General features: G+C 39.7%; 1 protein-coding gene across 3 annotated transcripts in view; it reads left to right on the top strand.

The window, feature by feature from the left end:
- DXO (decapping exoribonuclease) overlaps positions 1-8,309 on the top strand; it is a 228,234-nt gene extending 219,925 nt beyond the window's left edge. For all 3 annotated transcript variants that reach the window (XM_044089649.1, XM_044089651.1, XM_044089652.1), the window contains exon 7: positions 7,606-8,309. In XM_044089649.1, the coding sequence (XP_043945584.1) occupies positions 7,606-7,726 (121 nt within the window). In that variant the 3' untranslated portion in view covers positions 7,727-8,309. The remainder of the gene's footprint in view (positions 1-7,605) is intronic.
- Positions 8,310-19,529: the final 11,220 nt, after the last annotated feature.

Below are 19,529 nucleotides of genomic sequence, written 5' to 3'. Positions count from 1 at the left end.
TATGGAAAGAGTTTTTCTAAGGTAAGGTATATGGTTAGAGTTAGGGGCAATGATAGAGCTAGCACATACTACTAAGGTGGAGGGGGAGAGGGTGAAGTTTAACCTAAGAGTACACGTTACCTTAGAAAAAAAACATTTCCATAACATTACTACTGTTCACACAAATCTGGTGTGAATGGTATGATAGGGTTAAGATGTGTTAATCGAAAAAGCAATTTCTTTTCTTTTTTGAACCTATTGCTTTTTTGGGTATCTGTTTTGTCGATGATGTGAATTTTGACATGTCGTGGTCTCTTTTTTTGTGTGCAATGATGCTGCATGTTCATTATATTTATGTGTTATAGTTATAGTTTACATAATTTATCAAAAAGGTGTATAAACAATGTTTATAGCAGCATTCTTTCTATTCTTTTATGTCACTTTTGCTTCATTTTGACTTGCCACTCTGCATTTAAATGTATGTGGGGGGGGGGGGGGGGCAAAACAAGCTGTTGCATTGAGCCAAGCATTGCATGGAGTAAAACGGAAATCTACCAAAAAGCAAAGCTCAGCACTAAAGTTGCTCCTCATTATTTATTCCAATATTATGTTCTCAACGTGGCATAAACCAAGAAAATATAAAACTTCATGTTTTTATGGTGTATGAGTTTACAATTGAAATTATTCCATTGATTTTTGTGCAGTTGTCACTGGTTCACATTTAACTCTGAAATGGATGCTACCCACTTGTTTGCTTCCTTATGAACAGTGCATCTTCACACTTAATATCTGCGCATGTGGGATATGCAGCTCCATTTCATTGGTTGAACTTGCCCGTGAGCTTTCTGAGCAAGCAAAACTATTTTTAGAACTTGTGCAGTCTTTAACTAGATATCAATACTTTTACATGTAATCATATATTTTAGTGCTGACGTGCTGATGGAAAGAGCGCTATTAATTAAACAGACAGTATAAATTCCATACTGTTTGATTTGTGCAGCTGTTTCACTTTTGTTGAGGCTGCTTATCTGCTTCTCATATCTGACAGCTTTAGAATTTGCCATCAGTTGTTTTGGATTGCAGACGTACTTGGTACCTGTGACATCCATTCCCACTTGGGCTCCCTGTACTCCTGCTCATGAGGCAACTGTGCTGTGATACACATGCATACAATTGTACTGATATTCTGCAGTCATTTTTGTTCTCCTTTGTACTGCAGCACAAAAAATAGCAGCAGATCTGGAAAGTAATTAAAAGTGTATGCTTTTGTTTTTTTTTACATTGTAATCCTCAACTGGGATATTTTGCAGTTGTAAAGGCAGTATTAAATGTTAGACCATGGACAGAGCTGATTGGTTTTAGAAAAGGTCACAAAATTGTATCATGGCATGATATATATGACATGTATGATGTGCTTAAGTGACCTCATTGTGTCCGTAGATAAGAGAAAGGACAGGGTTTGTGTAACAGCTGTTAGGCATCTCAGAAGAATAGCTAAGGTGCAAGATAATACAGATTGTAAGAGGGCATCTAATGGGTATGTCAAGTATATTATACGCAGAAGGAAACAAGGTCAGCAGTAACTTAATTTCTCTACAAAGGACTGGTGAATTTGTGAGGTAGATGCTAGGGGATTGGAGACAGATGTGTATTGGTGGTATTCGGGTTTGCATGGAGCATATTTAAGAAAACACATGCAGCTGTAGGTGAAGATGTGAAGTCTGAAGCTTTATGGCAGAGGAATATTCATGATAGTGTTGGCCATCCATTTGAGAGCTTATCTAAACAATCCTGTGTTGATTTGTGATTGTGCATTTGCCTGGTAAGAGAAGATTTATTTTGATTTGTAGTTTATTTTATTTTACCACTGTTTTAATGTTTTTAGGAATAAAAGGGATAGCTTGTAGACAAGAAGATTTACTTTGATTTATATTTGTTGTTTTACCTATAATTTTTGCTGTTTGTTGACAGACTGGGATAGGTTTTAGGCACGCATACTCTAGCCATACCAAGGGGCCTAGACAGCTCTAAATTCACAGACTGCAAACAGGACAACCCAGAGCCTCTCTAAATAGTCATGTGTTGGTTTGTGATTGACTGTGCAGTTGCCTGGTAAGAGAAGATTTATTTTGATTTATCGTTTATTTTGATTTGTTTTATTTTTTACCACTATTTTAGACAGCCATTGACAACATGGCTCAAGCTGTATATGTACAAAGCCAGCTAAATGAGAATTATATGTTTGGAAATATAACAAGCAATGAAAACAGTTTGATTAATAAGACAAATGGTGATGAAGATCATTCCTTTGTAACAATTGCTAAAGCAGATATCACAGAATTAGAAGTTGAATAGATGTGGTCAAAAAAGATATTCTTGTAACTGGCGATTCAGTTGTTAGAGGAACTCGTATTTACATTTACAGAGAAAAAAATAAACATTGCATAGTGTTATGATTGCCAGGAGCAAAAACAGAGGATGTGAAAAAGGCATTAGAATGGCTTAATTTAATCTAATGGGCAACGGTGGTGCAGCGGTTAGTGTTGTCGCGTCACAGCAAGAGGTTCTCCCATTTGATTCTCAGCTGGAGCTCTTTCTGTGTGGAGTCTGCATGTCCTCTCCATGGTCGAGTGATGTTAAAGACATGCAGGTAGGTACGAGCGTGAATGGGTGTGCCTTCTTTGAAGGTTGGGCATCGGGCTGGCAACTCGGCACCATAAAAATCCCACTGCCAATCATTAGCAGACCAGAGTTCTGCTGTGGCGACCCCTAACCAGGAAAAGCTGAAAGACATTACTTTTTATAGATCTGTTTTTATTCATATTGGAGCAAATGAGCTCATCCATGAGGACTCTTGACTGTGTTAGTAGGGAGCTTGCAAGCCTTCTTAGTTGGCATAACTTTTGAAGATGTTAGGACCTATTTTTTACAAATCGCATATAGAAAGGAAAGTCAGGTCATTGTGAATGAAAGATTTTTTGGGGGGTAAATAACTACATGAAACAAATGTCCTGTTTTTGTTTTAAATAATGGAAATGTGTAGAGCATCTGAGCATAATTTGGAGCAAACATGTTTAGACAGGATGGCATGCATTTGTAAAGATAATGGAAGAAATTTTTTGCAGCAGATATTTTGGCAATGTTTGACAAACACAAGGCAGGATTTTTGTTAGGTCGAAAAACAGTACGCAGATAGCAGCATTTGATGTATCTCAGATAGTTGTTAATTCTAGGACCATTAAAATATTTTTTTTTATTTAAAAAATTGCTACATTCCCTTAAGATTGCTGATTTATATATATATATATATATATATATATATATATATATATATATATAAAATGTATACACGCACGCACACACAATTTTTTTTACTTTAACGGACATTCTAACAAAAATTCAGGTGGAGATATTATAGAGATTGTTATGAGATCTGTGATTATTACATGTTCAGTGATAACACTAGTATTGTAGATTGTGTAGCTGTGACAGTAAAGACAACCTTGGAACATAAAACTATTTTTGAAAGGTATAGACCATCAAAGTCAAGTGCTGATGACCTAGAGGAAGTCGTACATTTCTTGCATGAAACACAGAAGGGAAGAATAATAGTTGCTGAGGACTTAAATTTACCAGAAACAGACTAGAGTAATACTGATTCAGCAGTGTTAAGTACGTAAGGAAGTTATTTACAACATATTTTCAGGAACAACAGTTGCTTCGGATTGTAAAAAAACCTACCAGGGAACAGAACATACCGGACATTGTTTGTGTTCCTAAAGAAATTACTATTACTTCTTGTCAAGTTTTACCACCATTGATGTGCAGTAATTATGGCATTATAAAGGTTAATTTCTTGCTAGATAATTTTGCCAAACTGAAATCTAAACCAATGCACAGAAGATTAATAACAGATTATGTGGAAGCAAAACATTCACTAAGTAAAACTAATTGGAGTGATACATTCACTGGAAAAACTGCAGAAGAAATGTGGAAAGTTTTGAGAGAGAAATTGTTTGAATGCAAAAAATAAATTAAAAAAAAAAAAAAAAAAAAAACATTTAACATCAGGATCTAGACACACAATGTCAGGAAGATGTACTTTTTCCATAAGAACAAAATACTTGATTCAGGTGAGAGGCAAAACATATAAGAAATGGAAAAGAGGTCAAGCTACGACTTTGAAAACTGAAGTAAACAAGCTGGATGGACAAAATAAACATAGTGTGAGACAAGATCAAGAAAAATTTGAAGGAAATGTATATAAAGATAATGAGCATAATTGGAAATAAGATGTGGTAGGAATAAAGGCATACAAATTGATAAACTGTGTGTAGATTCTAACATTTATTGTCAGACACAACAAATTATAAATATATTTACAAAATCTTATGCAAAGCAGTTTGCATCCACAAAGAGGGTGATAAATTGTTCTAGTAACATCAGATACTGAAATTCAAATTAGATTATATTGAAAACTAACTAAGCTACCCAGATCCAAACAAAGCACGTGGAGGAAACAGAATTAATAATGACCTGAGAACACTTTGGCACAAACTTACACAGCCATTGTATGTGTTATTTACTAGGTCATATAAATATGGAGAGATTCCTCATGATTGGAAATATGCACTTGTTAAACCTGTCTTTATGGAAAAGGGAAGTAGGACAAACCCAGAGTCATACAGACCCATACTTTTACTTTCATGTTGCGGAAGAATAGTGGAGAAGGCCATATTGGATAAATTACAGAAAGAAATACTCCACTTTTAATTACGAGATATCAACACAAAGACAGAGCTTTCGCCAAAAGTTGCCATGGCTTTGTCAAAGTGTGATGAGTCCATGGTAACTTTTGGTGAAACCACTAAGTCGTTTTGATATCTCGTTATTAAAAGTGGAGTATTTCTTTCCATATTTGTTACAAGTTTTTATCCTTGTTGGATATTTTTATGTTGTTTTACTCATATTTGGATAAATTATTGTTAGAATTGGAAAGGTTGGTACTTTAAACCAGATGTCAGCACACATATGTTGAAAATAGATCTATTACCACCTGTAACATTATGTTCTATAACAATATAATAACAGGTATGAATGATGTAATTTATATAGATTTAACTTCAGCAGATAGGGTCATAATCAAAACATTTATCAAAAGTTAGAACAACTAGGTGTTCATGTACTCTTGTTAAGATGGATAGCTGCATGGCTTACAAATAGGACATGGCAAGTATCATACAGCAACTGGACAGATGAAATTCAAGGTTACAATCAGGGTGTTCCATGGGGCTCTATCCTAGGCCCGTATTTGTTTAGATTGTATCTTTCAGATTAGTATTTTTTCCTGAGGTGTTCTACAGTATGTATGCAGTTGACTTGAAAATGGGTAACGGATTACATGTGTTGCAGCTAGGGCATGTCTGCAAAAGAGCTTGACTAAACTGACCATATGGGGACAGGAAAATAATGTGCTGATAAATACATCAAAAACTAAACACGAGATTTGGGAGACATAAATTGAAAGGTGAATACTTTATGTAGCACACAGTGATTGAAATTATAGATTCATTTAAGGACCTGGGTATATGGGTAGACCCAGCTTTTGAGTTTTTCTAATAAAGTCTAGGAAATCACAAACAAGGAGTGATTGTTTACTAGTTATATTAGACCCAAACTTGAGTGTGGAGTAAAAGTATGGAAACCTGATAAGAAATCAAGCATGCATAAACTGGAAAGAGTACAGCGGAAACATACCAATGGAATCCATGGATGTGAAAAGTTATTAAGAAGGACTAAAATACATATTTTCATTGTCTTGTATAAATATTTAAGAGGAGACCTTATTCAGGTGTATAGGGCATTTAGAGACAGCTACTTCTGAGAATATTTGGAGATATCAAAAAGTCATCAGACAACATATGTAGAAGATTCTATGGGAATGAGAAGTGCACTAATTGGTTCTCCGAGAAAGTAACTGATGCATGAAATAAACTACCAAATTACATTAAAGCAAGCACTAGTTTACATATTTAAAGTACAGCCTGGACACTTATTATGGGAACAACTGATGTTCTTCATGTTTCAGTGTTGCAGTCATCACTTGTGGATTATCCCTGCTGTGGTAGCCCTCGGCCGGCCTGAATTCCAGAGTCAGTGTTTTTCTGCGTCAGTTGCTGTCGCTTGCTGCCTGACGTCAGGTCGTCAGTGCTATAAAAGAAGGCAGCCAATGCCATTACATTAGTCTTTCTTGCGGTGGAGCCCATAGCAGAAGCAGTTCACAAGTGTGCCGGTCGGTCGCTACCAGAGTTTGAATTACAGCTGAAAACGTCTAAAGCTAAGTACGCCGTTGAGAATCCTTTTTTCTTGCACTAACCGATGGCCGAAAAAGTTAACAGTTGTCTCGCCTGCAGAAAGCAAATACCACACCGAGACTTCCATTCATACTGCGTCACTTGTTTAGGCCCAGACCACAACCTCCCCCATTGCCGGTTCTGTGCCCTCTTCAGTGCAAGAACCATTCATCATAGAGTTCTTATTGTAGCCAGGTATTTTCGTCTTCAGTCTTTGCATTCCAAAATAGCATCCATCTGCCAACCATCTGTAGACATTCCAAAAAAAGTAAGGATAAAGATAGAGACAGACCACACAAGGCTTATCCTTCTGATGACTCTACTGCTAAGCAGGTTGTCAGTTCTCCAGAATTTAGTAAGGCACCTTCGCTGCCCCTGATGCCTAATTCGATACCTTTGCAGGCCTCTACTGAGACCCTTTTGGAGTCCTGTATGCCGCAGAAATCTCCTTCTTCCAAGCCTTTGGTTGTCTCTGCCTTGGTTGTGTCCGGAGTTGATACGCAGGCACTGGCTTCCAAGGAGGTTTTTGCACTACCGCATCTATACAAATAATGTCTTCTCCGACTACTGTTTCTCTCAGACCGATGTATACTCTTAGGCCTAGAAGCAAGGCCACTCCTAGGAAAACTACCTCTAGCCAACATTTTACTCGTGCTCCACCACCCCAAGCTCAAATGCTTAAAATGGCGTAGGATCTTATCACCCATATCAGGGGTAGTCAGGCGACACCTTCTAAAAGGAAAAGAGACCTTTCTCCTGAACTTTCATTTCTGCCATGTAATATTCAGCTGTCTGATATAAACTGCACGTCTTTGTCATAAGGTACACTTACAGTACTTGGGCCATTGTTCTTCAGCCGTCAGTCATTGTCTTTTCTCCAAATCTGAAATGCCCAACTGCTACTGACATAATTTTTGACTGTTTTAAAGTGTAACTTGTCTTCTAACCTAACTAGGTTGTGCAGTAGTAGCTCTGTGCCCTGTCACCGTAGTCCCTGAATTGCTTTCTGTATTATTAACAGTGTCACTGACCTCTTTAGATAAATCAGGCACTTCTATTATTAGGGGCAAAGTGACAATTTTCTAACACCTAAACAGGTCTCCTCCTGTTCTGATGAAATAGTATACACGCCATATAAAAAGAGCTCATTACGTTTTTTGAATACTGATTTGTTCCTGAGTGGATCTGACAGGAAATTGTATGTGGAAGGGCTAGATTACATTGCAAAAAATGCTCTAATTTCTCACTCTTTTCATTCAATTTTTGTTGCTAGGTTGGTCCATCTTTTCTCCTGGGAGCCACGGAAGGATGTTTCGTACACAGTTCATAGAAATTCTGAGTTCACTTTTCTGCCAGACTGGTATGTGGATGAGATGAAGAAACTAGACTATTGATATTCCAGCCTCCAGCAATAAAACTAAGCATAAAACAGACATATTGTCTTTGGATTGAGATCTTCCTGGAAACCAAGTGGTGTTTTTTAGACTTAATGACTTTGTGTGTGTGTGTGTGTGTGTGTGTGTGTGTGTGTGTGTGTGTGTGTGTGTGTGTGTGTGTGTGTGTGTGTGTGTATGTCTACTTCAAATCATCAAAGTTTCAGGACATCAAACGTCATATGGTCAAAGACCATAGGATCAAGGTTCTGAAAAACCAAACAGGAAATTAAAAATAAATAAATAAATAAAACAAAAATCTTTTATGTTTTTACAGGGGGGAGCAAGCCCACCTGTACCTCCCACACCCTCTGCTACTTAAATATACCAACTCCAAGATCACACTACACTGAGTAAACTGGTAAATTTCCCATTCCACACTGTACGTTAATCTCCATTCAGGACATTCGATGTTTCAGAACTTCGATCATCTGGTCTTCGACCATATGATGATTGATGTTCTGAAACTTCAATGATTTGAAGTAGACCCATTATATAATACACACATGCAATGCATATATGTATGTGTGTGTGTGTGTGTGTGTGTGTGTGTGTGTGTGTGATATATATATATATATATATATATATATATATATATATATATATATATATGTATGTAATCTGTACATAATGTATTAATGCATCATGTTTTTTTTGTAGGGTAATGCACTGTTCAGGTAAAGTGCATCATGTATGATGTAAACTGGAAATGGACATTAAGAACTTTAAGAACTATTTTTTATTGCTAATTGCTGCACAATTAGAAGCTGTAAATTATGAACATTTTAAGTGTAATTATAAAAGTACATTTTGAAAAATAAACTTTTTATTGTCTTCCAGCCTGTGTTGTAACTATTCCCTTATAGTCTTGTAATTGGTTAGCCCTATCAGTTGTTATCCTTTTTTTAATTAAATTTTCTTCATTTCCCAAACCCATGATCCTAGTCTACACTGCTATACTAATATATACTACAAATATGTTTACTAACTTAATATAGTTGCAATTTACACTATCTGTCTTCTTATCCAGTCTCTCTTGCTTTCTTTATTTCTCTGGCTGAACAAACAGAATTGATTAAACAGTATTCTTACTTATGAGAATATGCAAACAGAATTACTAAAAATTTAACACACTGGGTTTATTTTCTTGTATTGTATACCTCTATAATATGTATTCGTCTTGTATATCTACTTCAATTTGTATTATGTAAAAACTTTCTTGACTTTCAAAGTTAAGCTAATGTTATGTAAAGATTTCTGTGATTGTATGGAGCTTTTCTCCCCGAGCCTCCACTGTAAATGGGTCGTTGGGCCCAATGGACTTTCTCGGTCAACAAATATCACTAATAATAATAATAATAATAATAGCATCCACAGTGTCACTAGCAAATCATGGCATTTTCATAAAGCACACAAGCTAGAATCAGAAGCACAGATGCATTTGGGCGCATGAGAATTTCATGCATTAAGAATTCCACAGCTAAGTGTTGCATTTCCCCAGAACTTCTTTCTGTTTCTCATCATGTTTTTTTTTTTTTTTTGTGAAACTGGACAGTTGAGCTCTCTAGTTCTTTTTCAAAGTCTTCAGTATCGGACAGAGTACAACGTTTCAAGACCATGCAGTAAAAATAATACTGTTGCATCAACCTCTGCCAGGTAGATCCATGATGTCAGATGTAAATGTATTTCTGGACATGTTGGGATGGGTGAAGGGCAGCTGGAGTGGACTGTGTTAGATGAGGAGAGTAGATTTAATGTTTTATTTATTTATTCTAACATTTGCTTACTGGGAAAGTCCAACTTGGAACGAAGCCAACTTTCAGCGTAGGCCTGAGGAGAAATGCTCCAGCTGTATGTCTTTGAAACATGGGAGGAAACCAGGGCACCCAGAGGAAACCCACACAAATGCAGGGTGGACATGTAGACTCCACACAGAAGGCAGTCCAGCAAGAATCGAACCGGATAACCTCTTGCTGTGAGGTGACAACACTACCAATGCACCACTGCGTGGTGAGGAATACTTTGCCAGTGGCACATCATGCAGTAGATGTTTTGAAACCGAACCTTGGCAGTGACAGGATATCTGCAGTAAGGTTGTCTCGGTTTGTAGCCAACAAAATGATTACGGTTTTTGTACTGTGACAACACCAGGGTTCAGAGCTGAGTCCTAATCTATGGTTACTGTCTTTGTAGAGTTTGTATGTTCGTATTGTCCATGTGGCTTTCTTTTGGGTACTTTAGTTTCTTCTCATCTTCTAAAGATGTGCATCTTTAATTGTAATTACATAATGCCTCCATCCTTGGACCTGAATTGTCGCTGAAAAGATCCGTAAGAAATAGTCAACTTAACTGGTTATCATTGATTAAGCGTCTAAATACAGTTAATGGCTATATGTGTGGTATCATTAAGGCATAACTGGTGTGTGACATAAAAAGGAGCATCTGGTTGGAAGGAAATTGTGTACGAGTTCATGTCTTGAAGACAAGAAATTTATTTTTAGTTCTCACACAAGCTGATCCATATAGCATGAGATTGAAGCAAATGTTTTGAGGTAAGTGGAATTATTTAACCTTAACAATTTTTAACTGTGCATGAGTAGCTTTGCTCACATTATCAGAACTGGCTGAGGGCATTTGTACTTGCACACACTAACTTATATTGTAGCCTGGTTGATTGCCATCAGTTTACTGCTAAATGCTGATCACTGAGTACCCCTCACCTTCTACTGAGTTTTCGGGCGCACACACTTCCAAAATTGTTTTATAAACCCTGTAATTATACTAGTCAAATCAGGGCAGGTAAGGGTCCACAGTAATGTTAGTTTCATTGCTGTTCCATGTTTGTACTTTATTTTAGTGTTAATTTATAAACTTGAACCTAGCTTGCATTTGAGTAGTTCTATGGATATTAACTGTTGCTAGATTAATGTTCTGCCAGATTCTGGCTTTTTTTTGGTACTTCCGTTTGTAAAAAAGTCTGTCACTCCCCTTAAACTCTACTGGCTGTCTTAAAAATGAAATGTTTTTGCACAGGTTAAGGAGGTATCCCTGATGCAAATAGAACTAATAGAAGTAAGCTTTTACTTTCCCTTTTAAAAAAGTAACTCCAGCAGCAGTGCATTCTTTTGAACTGGTAATTAAAGGGAAGCTTGCAGACCACCGTCATTTTGTGTTCTGGACCTGAATTTTTGCAAGATCTAATTTTTTTTGAATAATCCGAGTTATCACTGTTTTTTGTTATTGTTTTTTTCTGATGTTATATCATTACTTGATATGGACTCTGTAGCAGTGAACACTGAGAGTGTTTTAGAAGAGTAATTTTTTATTATGTTATTGTCTGGTTTGCTTAGGATTTCTTGTTGCTACAGAAGTGGAGTACTGTTGTGGAACACCTGCTTTACTGTTTTGCAGCATGACACAGTACTCCTTTTATTGCTGTTTAATTACTGGATTACCCCAGCTGATTTCTGGCATTCATTATGCTGTTTTCTATGTAAATAACTTTTCTCCCAATGTCAATTTTTACTGTGGATACGAAGGTGTGTGGTATATATCCGTTTATCTGCAGGTGTCCAGACAAGAGAACTGGGCACTCAAGCTAAAACTGCTGTCCACTTGGTTAAAATAGAGCCAGATTATAGTAATAACCTGTATTCAGAGAAAAACACTGGCCCCATATCTAAAAAGATGTTGCAAACCTAGATTTGGGGTCCACCTTAAACTACCAGCCATGCTAATTTCCATACATTTACTAATGCACAGGAAGTGGGTACTTTTCTTGGTAACTGGGCTGTGTGACACCAGACATCTTAAGCAGGATTTGTGAGATAAAATGTCAGATAGTTAAGGTTTTTGGTATTCGACAGAAAGATGAGGGAAGGCCACTCTCCTCATTCTGTTATAGGTCACCAGAACAAAAGGAAAAAAGAAAAGTCTTAAGGAAATGTTGTAATCATAGCTTTTCTAACAACTCTGTATGTTACAGCTGATAAAAGATTTGCTGTTTTTTACACTCTGATCTGAAGGAGGAATCAAGACCTAATGATGGAATTCAGCATTGAAAATGTCATTCAAAGTGAGCTTGGGGCAGGGCACGATATCAGTTTGGTGGCTCAGTTGCATGGCCTTTTCTTTAAGGCCATCCACTGGGATAGAACTGTCTCCTAATAATTGAAGTAAAGTATGCTTTGTTATAAAGGAATGTATTTAATTTCTAATGTATTCTAATATAGTTTTTTTTATAATACATTATCTCAATATCTGCATCCACATGATGGCAACTTTTTCCATAGTTAAGCTGTTTAGTTTGCATTAGTTGAGGGGTTGAACTGCAGTCATTTCTTTTTGCATTACCAAAGCATAAGTGTCTCATATGTTTATTTTTTTGGTGGGTTGTTTGTCCCCAGTTGCCTGCTAGCCATTACCTTTTCTGTTACCCAGCTGCCCAGTCATTTCACATGGTTGATGGACACAGGAGTTTTTGTACAGGTGGCTGTCGGGGTGTTGTATTTTTTGGCCCTAATCTCTCACATGGAGGTTGATGTGAATACCTTCATCACAACAGGGCATTGTGTGCCCTCTCTTTGGATATGCATGCTTCCACATGCAAAGATAAGGGTTTCCTTCACCAGCTTGAGATTGCCAAGCCTGCATCGCCAATTAGGTAATTTTTGTACATTACAAGCTTCCACTTGTGAAGTGGCACCTGGCTTCACCAGAAGCCACTTTTCTCCTCCCTTCCAGGTTGGGCAAGCTGGCAACATTTCACTTCCACCTGGCTTCTCCCAGTGCCCATGCCACTATTTGAACTTGTGTCATCTGTGGTAGTAGTCTTGGATTCATCCCTCTACTCCACAGAACTGGGTATGACTGTCTCATGTTTCTTTGAACTTAAAATGTGAATAAAGATGTTTCTGTGGGTGTAAATTTGTGTTAATTGTGGGTTTTAATTGTGTTTCTTTGTTATAATTTGTTTTATGATAGCAGGTTCTTTATACTTAGGGGCTTGATTGCTTCTCTGTGAATACTGTTGACAGCTGACCTCTTATTGTTTTATTGAATTTTATTGAATTATCACTTGTGGCATAAGCAAACTTACATTTATGTAAAAGAAAACACACCATATTAACATGTTCACAATTACAAACATTATACATTGCATATATTCTTTTGTGTAACTGTTGCCAAGCCAACATTACATAGATTAGACTGGTACTTGGCTTAACTGTCCTTGTGGGCCATGTTAAGCCTAGCCAGTTATTCCATATGAGAAGCAAACCCTGAACCTTGTTTTTGTAAGGTAAGTACCTTAACCATTATGCCAACTCTTCCACCAGATTATAGGTTGTCCAGTTCCTGCCTTCCTTTAAACCTCATTCCTCATCCAAAACATTCTCTGCATGTATTGTTCCCACAGTTTCTATTTTTTATTCTTTAGAAAAGAGTAGGGACAAATTACAAAGATCCCACTTCCAGTTCTTTTAATTTCTAATAATTTTAGCAGCCACCAGTATTAAGCTTAACAAGGTCTTGTTGTGTCTAGGCATTTCAGATCCTGTATCCCAGCTCAAAAAAATAATTTCTGTAGTTGCAGTCATTTGTTTGCCCAGTATTCCTGACAGACTACCCTGAAGGGAATTTTTAAAATCTGCCCATTCATTACAGCATGAGAACATATACCCCCAGGTATGACTTTCTTTCTCATTACACCTCGAACATTTGCTCTCTACCTGAGGAAAAATTCTTTGGAGTCTACTTGGGGTGTAAAAGTACTTATGCAAACATTTCCAGGCAAAATCCTAAATCTTTTAGATTTTGTTGCATATTTGGGAGCCAGCCCTTCCAGTAACTTTGTCATAATTTTAGACATTTTACTAAACAACACCTCTGAAAGATGCATGACAGCCTCAGTGTTGCTTAACTCCCTTAATGATCACTGTTTCAATACTAAGGAATTGTCATTTAAATCAGTATTCCCCAAGTCTTGATCAACTGCCATACCTTTATTTGCAAAGTAATTTTTTAAGCAAAACCAAGTTAAATCAGTTAGTATTGTGTTTATGCCAGAGGAAATACTAATGAAACCCCTTTCCTGTTCGTTGACTATGTTCACCTATTTTAGAATTTATTTTGACAAAAAAGCATTTAAATCAGTCCCTAGATTTCCAGTGATATTAAAAAGCCAGCAACATTTTCCAAGCTGATGGAAGGACTTGTTACAAAACTTAGTCAGACAAACCAGGAAACCTCTTTTTCCACAGTTTAACACAGTACAGTTTTGCCAAAGGTAGATCTTGTATACTTAACCTCAGATTCTTTTGAGAGTGTAATGCCCACCCTGGACGAAGGTTTTTCTCTCCTTGTAGCGTATCTTGATATAGCTAAAATGTTCAGTAAAATACAGTACTCCATGATGGAATCACACACAAACTTTGGAATCTAAAGTAAATGGAGCCATAATTACACGGGTTCACAACCAACAAAAATTGTCCTGCACAATATGTAAGAATAGGAAGACTCCTATCCTCACCATTTCATCACTTATGGAGTCCCTCAAGTCTCCATCACGGAGGTCACTCTTTTTTTGGCACATTATTTACTTCTCGATCAGAAAAAGTAGTGCCAAGAAGACATCCTGAACATAAAATCCAGTGATATTTCCCACCATCAATACAGGCTGCAACTGACAGTAAAGTTTTTCTCATTTCAAACAAACAAAAAAAAAGATAATAGCAGGACATTCATAAAGGCGATGAGATGTGTCCTTGTCTATCCCTAAGGCACCCAGTGCCAATCTTCACATGAGGAAGTTACATTAGAATTTGCACAGTCTTTGTAGTGAGAGCACTCAGTAGCTCTCCTCCACTGATTCCCACATTAGTGAAGGAGTTACATCTGTGGCACAATCAGATTTTCATCAACCAAGAGTTACCTTGCAACAAAAAATCAGATTATTCATTCTTCTAAGTATACTTGAAGAGCTCTCCCAGAGGAACTGAAAGTGTAATGCCAGTAGTTGCCATCTTAGAAGAGTGATACTTTTGTCTCAAATAGATGCCAGCCGTCCACCTACCTCTGACAGTTTTTAGATTCGCTCTTAAACCAGGAAATCTGCCATTTATGGTAGTTGATATAATAATGTCTTAATGTGTTATCTCAGCAGACAGGGAGAGATACATACCTTATTTTTTGCAGATGAAACTTGATATAATTTTGGAGCAAGCTATTTAGATGACTTGCCCTGTGGATGGTTTAAATTCAAGACTAAGAGAACAACCTTGCAGATAGTTTAAGTAGATAAACCTCGGCTTCTCATAAGTGTCAACTGGACAAGAACTTCTCCCTCCTACTAACAAGGATGTGATGTCCTCTGAAAGTGGATTTTCTGCCTTTAATATAAATCAACAGATGTTATGTTGTCTTATGTCGCCTTCATTCTTGCTGGTTGGGTTCCGAGCCGATCCTAGGTTCCAACTCGGTCGCATACCAAAGCTTGAAAACTTCTACTAGCTCTAGGCTACAACCTATCCCAGGATGCCTAGTGGCTGTTCCCCAGATCTCGTTTGCCGCTTGAAGCATTGGGATTGTCTTCGCTGGCTCAGGCTAGTTATTACTTTTAATTATACATGTTTTCTCTATATCCTTTGCAAAAACTGTTTTATTAGAGTCCATTAATATCTTCCCTTACTAAGTAGTGTGCTCGTGTGTGTTATTTTCATTACTTGGGTGTGTTCTTTGGCTGTTTCTCTTTAGGGCCCTTTTCTTCTTCTATCCCCATACAGAATCTGTTTAATTTAGAGGATTTTTTCTCTTTAGTCCATTTTTTTCTTACAGGGCTTCTTCCCCATTCCTTAGGAGTCACCGTTTAAGTTAGAGGTGTCTCCTCGGGTTGGAGGAGATTGTCATTTAACTTGGAGACTTCTCCTCCAGCCCACCTTTTCTCTCCTAGTTTTAAAAAAAAAAAACTCTCTTACCTTTGCTTCAGTACTGTTATTGTTGCTGTTGTAGTTGGTTTTCTTTGGTCTCTTTTATAATATCTAAAGAATCTGCTAAGGAATCAAGACAATCTGGGTTTAAAAAGTTCAATTTATGCACTGAGAAAATGTCTCTAGTGGATGGACACACAAGTTGTGTGTATTGTTTAGGAGCAGATGTTAAGTTGTCTATCTCGCCTTCATTCTTGCTGGATGGGTTCGGAGCCGACCTCGGCTCCGACTCGGCCACTCTAAAAGCTCGAGAGTTGGTTCCACCGGCTTGAGGCTCCCCTTATATCCCACAATGCTAGGCGTGAGTTACCTCAGATCTCGTTTGCCGCTACAGCGATCGAGGTGTTGGTTTTCTACCGGCTTCTTGGTAAGTAAACTTTCAGTAAAGTTAGGATACTTAAACCCCTTTATTTTTAATTTTAACTATATTTTCCCTTAGTTTAGTGGAATTCTACCCCTTTTTTCACAAAATCCCGTTTCTTCCCCACAAGAACTTAAAAGTTCTCCCTCGGGCCTTCAGGCCTTTCTTCCATTCCCTAGTGGTGTGTGTGTGTTGCTTCTCTTAATTAAAACATATTGATAGTTGTTTTATTTTTGAGTTTAAAAAATAAGATAAGGTGTAATCAGTGTGTTTGACTGTGTGTGTGATTACACTTTCTTGTTCTAAGATGTCTAAAGACACAAAGGTCTCAGGCTTCAAGAAGTGTGATGCGTGCTGTCAGAAAATGTCTCTGACAGACGGTCACACTTCTTGTGTCTACTGCCTGGGGCCTTTGCACCTGCAGGACTCCTGTGCTGTATGCCACGGCTTCAGTCCCAGGGTCCTGCAGGAAAGAAAGAACAAATTGATCCTAAGGGGTCTACTCAAGCCTGAGGATTCCCTCTCTGTCTCTGGGAAGCCCTCCAAGGCTTCTAGGTCCTCGGCTCCAGCTACTGAGCCGAGACCTAAGGCTACTAAACCTACGTCTGCATCGGCTCCGGCTCGAGCCGATGAGTCTACAGCTTCTGTGGTTCCCTCGGCTCCGGCTGGAGCCGAGGTATTAGAAATTCCCTTGTCTGCTCCGACCAGACCTTCGGAGCCGACATCTAGGAAGAGATCTAGGTCACCATCCCTTGGCTCCGTTCATTCGGCTCCAGCATCTCCTCTGCTGTCTGAACGGAGCCATAAATCTCACTCCTCTAGGTCATCGAGGCTGTCGGATCATGACCTTCAGAGGGTAGTGAGTCGACTTCTTAAGTCCGAGGCACTGGCCCAAATGCTTCAGAGCCCGACTCATCAGTCGATGCCTGCCCCTGTCCATCAATATGTTCCTCCTCCGACTCCGTTGAGCTCGGAGCCGGGGCGTTTCGGAACCGAGACTGTGGTAGCGTTGGAGCCGATACAGATGTCTTCGGCTCCGTCGTCGGCTCCGATTTCTTCTTTCGAAGAATCTCGGCGCCGGACTTCCCTCGTCGGCTCCGAGGGGGTGAGTGGCATCGGACCCTTGTCCGACCCCGCTCTCCCTCTCGGAGCTTCGGCGCTGGTGAGTTCGGCTCCGACATCGGCCTCGGAGCCATCACTGTCGGTGCCGAGGGAGGTTCTCAGCTTCTCGGAGCGGGGACCTCTGGCTCTGCCTGACAGGGGTGCGTTCGAGGTCATGCGGAGTGTGTTAGAACCTGGCTCTACTCCACAGTCGACTCCGTCCGCCCCTCCCTCTACGGTGCCTCAGGTCAAGTCGACTCACTCCCTCATCCCGGACCGCAGAGAGCCAGCTCCTCAGGAACCCCCTGTGGGGATCTCATCCTCTTCCGAGGCCTCTCCTGATTTGGCAGAAGAGCCCCCTCGAAGAGAAAGTGTAAGAGGAAACACATTGACTCACCTGAGTCCGTCACCTCTGACACAGATTTAGAGGATTCCGAGGGTTCCCCCCGTTCCCCTTCTGAAGATGTCTCTTTTGCAGACATTCTAGAAATCCTCAAACAGAGGGGAAATTGGCCAGCCCTCAACCCTTCGGAGGATGAATCTGTGTACCTTGAGGCGTTTGGCTCTCGTCCTTCCACCTCCTGGGTGTCTCCCCCCTTTGACCCCCTCATGCAGGTGGTAGCTAAAAAGGCATGGACGGCTCCTGATTCAGTGGACCCCACTCCCAGGAGACCCTCAAAATTCATAACGGCACCAGCAGACAAACAGTTCTTGACGAAAGGAGTTTCTGTGGATGCTATGGTGGTTGCTGCTGCCACCAAGAAGGAACTAGCTGATCCTTCAGTTCCTGTCCATCCACCTAACAAGGAATCTAGGTCCATGGACAGGTACGGGAAGTGGATGTTCTCGTCAGCGACATTTGCTATGCGTTCGCTGAACTACCTATGCCATTTTACTCATCTTCAAAGGGACTTGATCAAAGAAGCGAGTGACATGTTGAAGGATCCTACAGCTGCGGGTTTTCAAGATAAGATGAACACTCAGCTGGCTACCCTGAACTCCATAGCCAACTCCTCCATGCGCCTCCTTTCTTATGCGGCTGATGGAGCGAGCAGGGCCGCAGGGACAGGTGTGGCCTTACGTAGGCATGCCTGGATGCGGCTATGCAATTTTGTGGACCCCTTTAAAACGTCTTTCACTAATTCCCCATTCGATGGATCATCTCTCTTTGGTCCTCAAGTGAAAGAAACCTTGACTAGGTGCGAGACTGATGGCAAGACTCTTTCTGCCGTCGGAGTCCGTTTTTCTACTCCTTCTAGGCCTTACCCCAAAGGCCAGAAAAGTGGAAAAATGTGGTTCTGTAAACAATCTCAAGGGACTTCGCCTGACGCACAGAGTCGGTTCCCCGCCAGAGGCAGAGACGGGAATAACAATGGTAGACGTCGCCCTAGAGGCAGGGGGGGTCCGCAGAACCAGGGCAATCGAGAAGCCTTCTCTGATAAGCCCTTTCAGCATCCCTGAGGTGTTGCCCGACTGCCCACCTTCGGAGGCAGTCGGGGGAAGATTGTCACTGTACCCAGAAGCCTGGCTATCCCTGACTCAAGACAAATGGGTACAGTCCATCATTTCCGAAGGCTATTCCATTCTCTTTCTTTGCATTCCAAACCAATCAAAAAAATCCCTTCCAGATGTTCCACCCGCTCAAAGGGATCTAGCGGTTTTGGAAATTTCAAAGCTGCTTGCGAAAAGAGCAATTCAGCCAGTTCCAGCAGACCAGCAAGGATCCGGAATCTACTCAAGGTTCTTTTTAGTTCCAAAGAAAACAGGGGACTGGAGACCAATTTTGGATCTCAGTATCTTGAACAGATCAGTCAAGAAAACAAGATTTCGGATGGTCACGCTGCAGTCCATCCTTCCCCTATTGGGAAAAGGAAACTGGATGTGCAGTCCATCATTTCCGAAGGCTATTCCATTCCCTTTCTTCGCATTCCAAACCAATCAAAAAAATCCCTTCCAGATGTTCCACCCGCTCAAAGGGATCTAGCGGTTTTGGAAATTTCAAAGCTGCTTGCGAAAAGAGCAATTCAGCCAGTTCCAGCAGACCAGCAAGGATCCGGAATCTACTCAAGGTTCTTTTTAGTTCCAAAGAAAACAGGGGACTGGAGACCAATTTTGGATCTCAGTATCTTGAACAGATCAGTCAAGAAAACAAGATTTCGGATGGTCACGCTGCAGTCCATCCTTCCCCTATTGGGAAAAGGAAACTGGATGTGCTCTATAGACCTTCAGGATGCGTACTATCACATAAAAATGAACAGACGCTCCAGAAGATTCCTCCGCTTCAGGCTGGGAACCAGTCATTTTCAATTCAGGGCCC

Source organism: Protopterus annectens, chromosome 12.part0 (genome assembly GCF_019279795.1).
Source record: "Protopterus annectens isolate FY-2018-M chromosome 12.part0, PAN1.0, whole genome shotgun sequence".
Lineage (NCBI taxonomy): Eukaryota > Metazoa > Chordata > Ceratodontiformes > Protopteridae > Protopterus > Protopterus annectens.
This window is presented reverse-complemented; position numbering and strand designations above follow the sequence as displayed.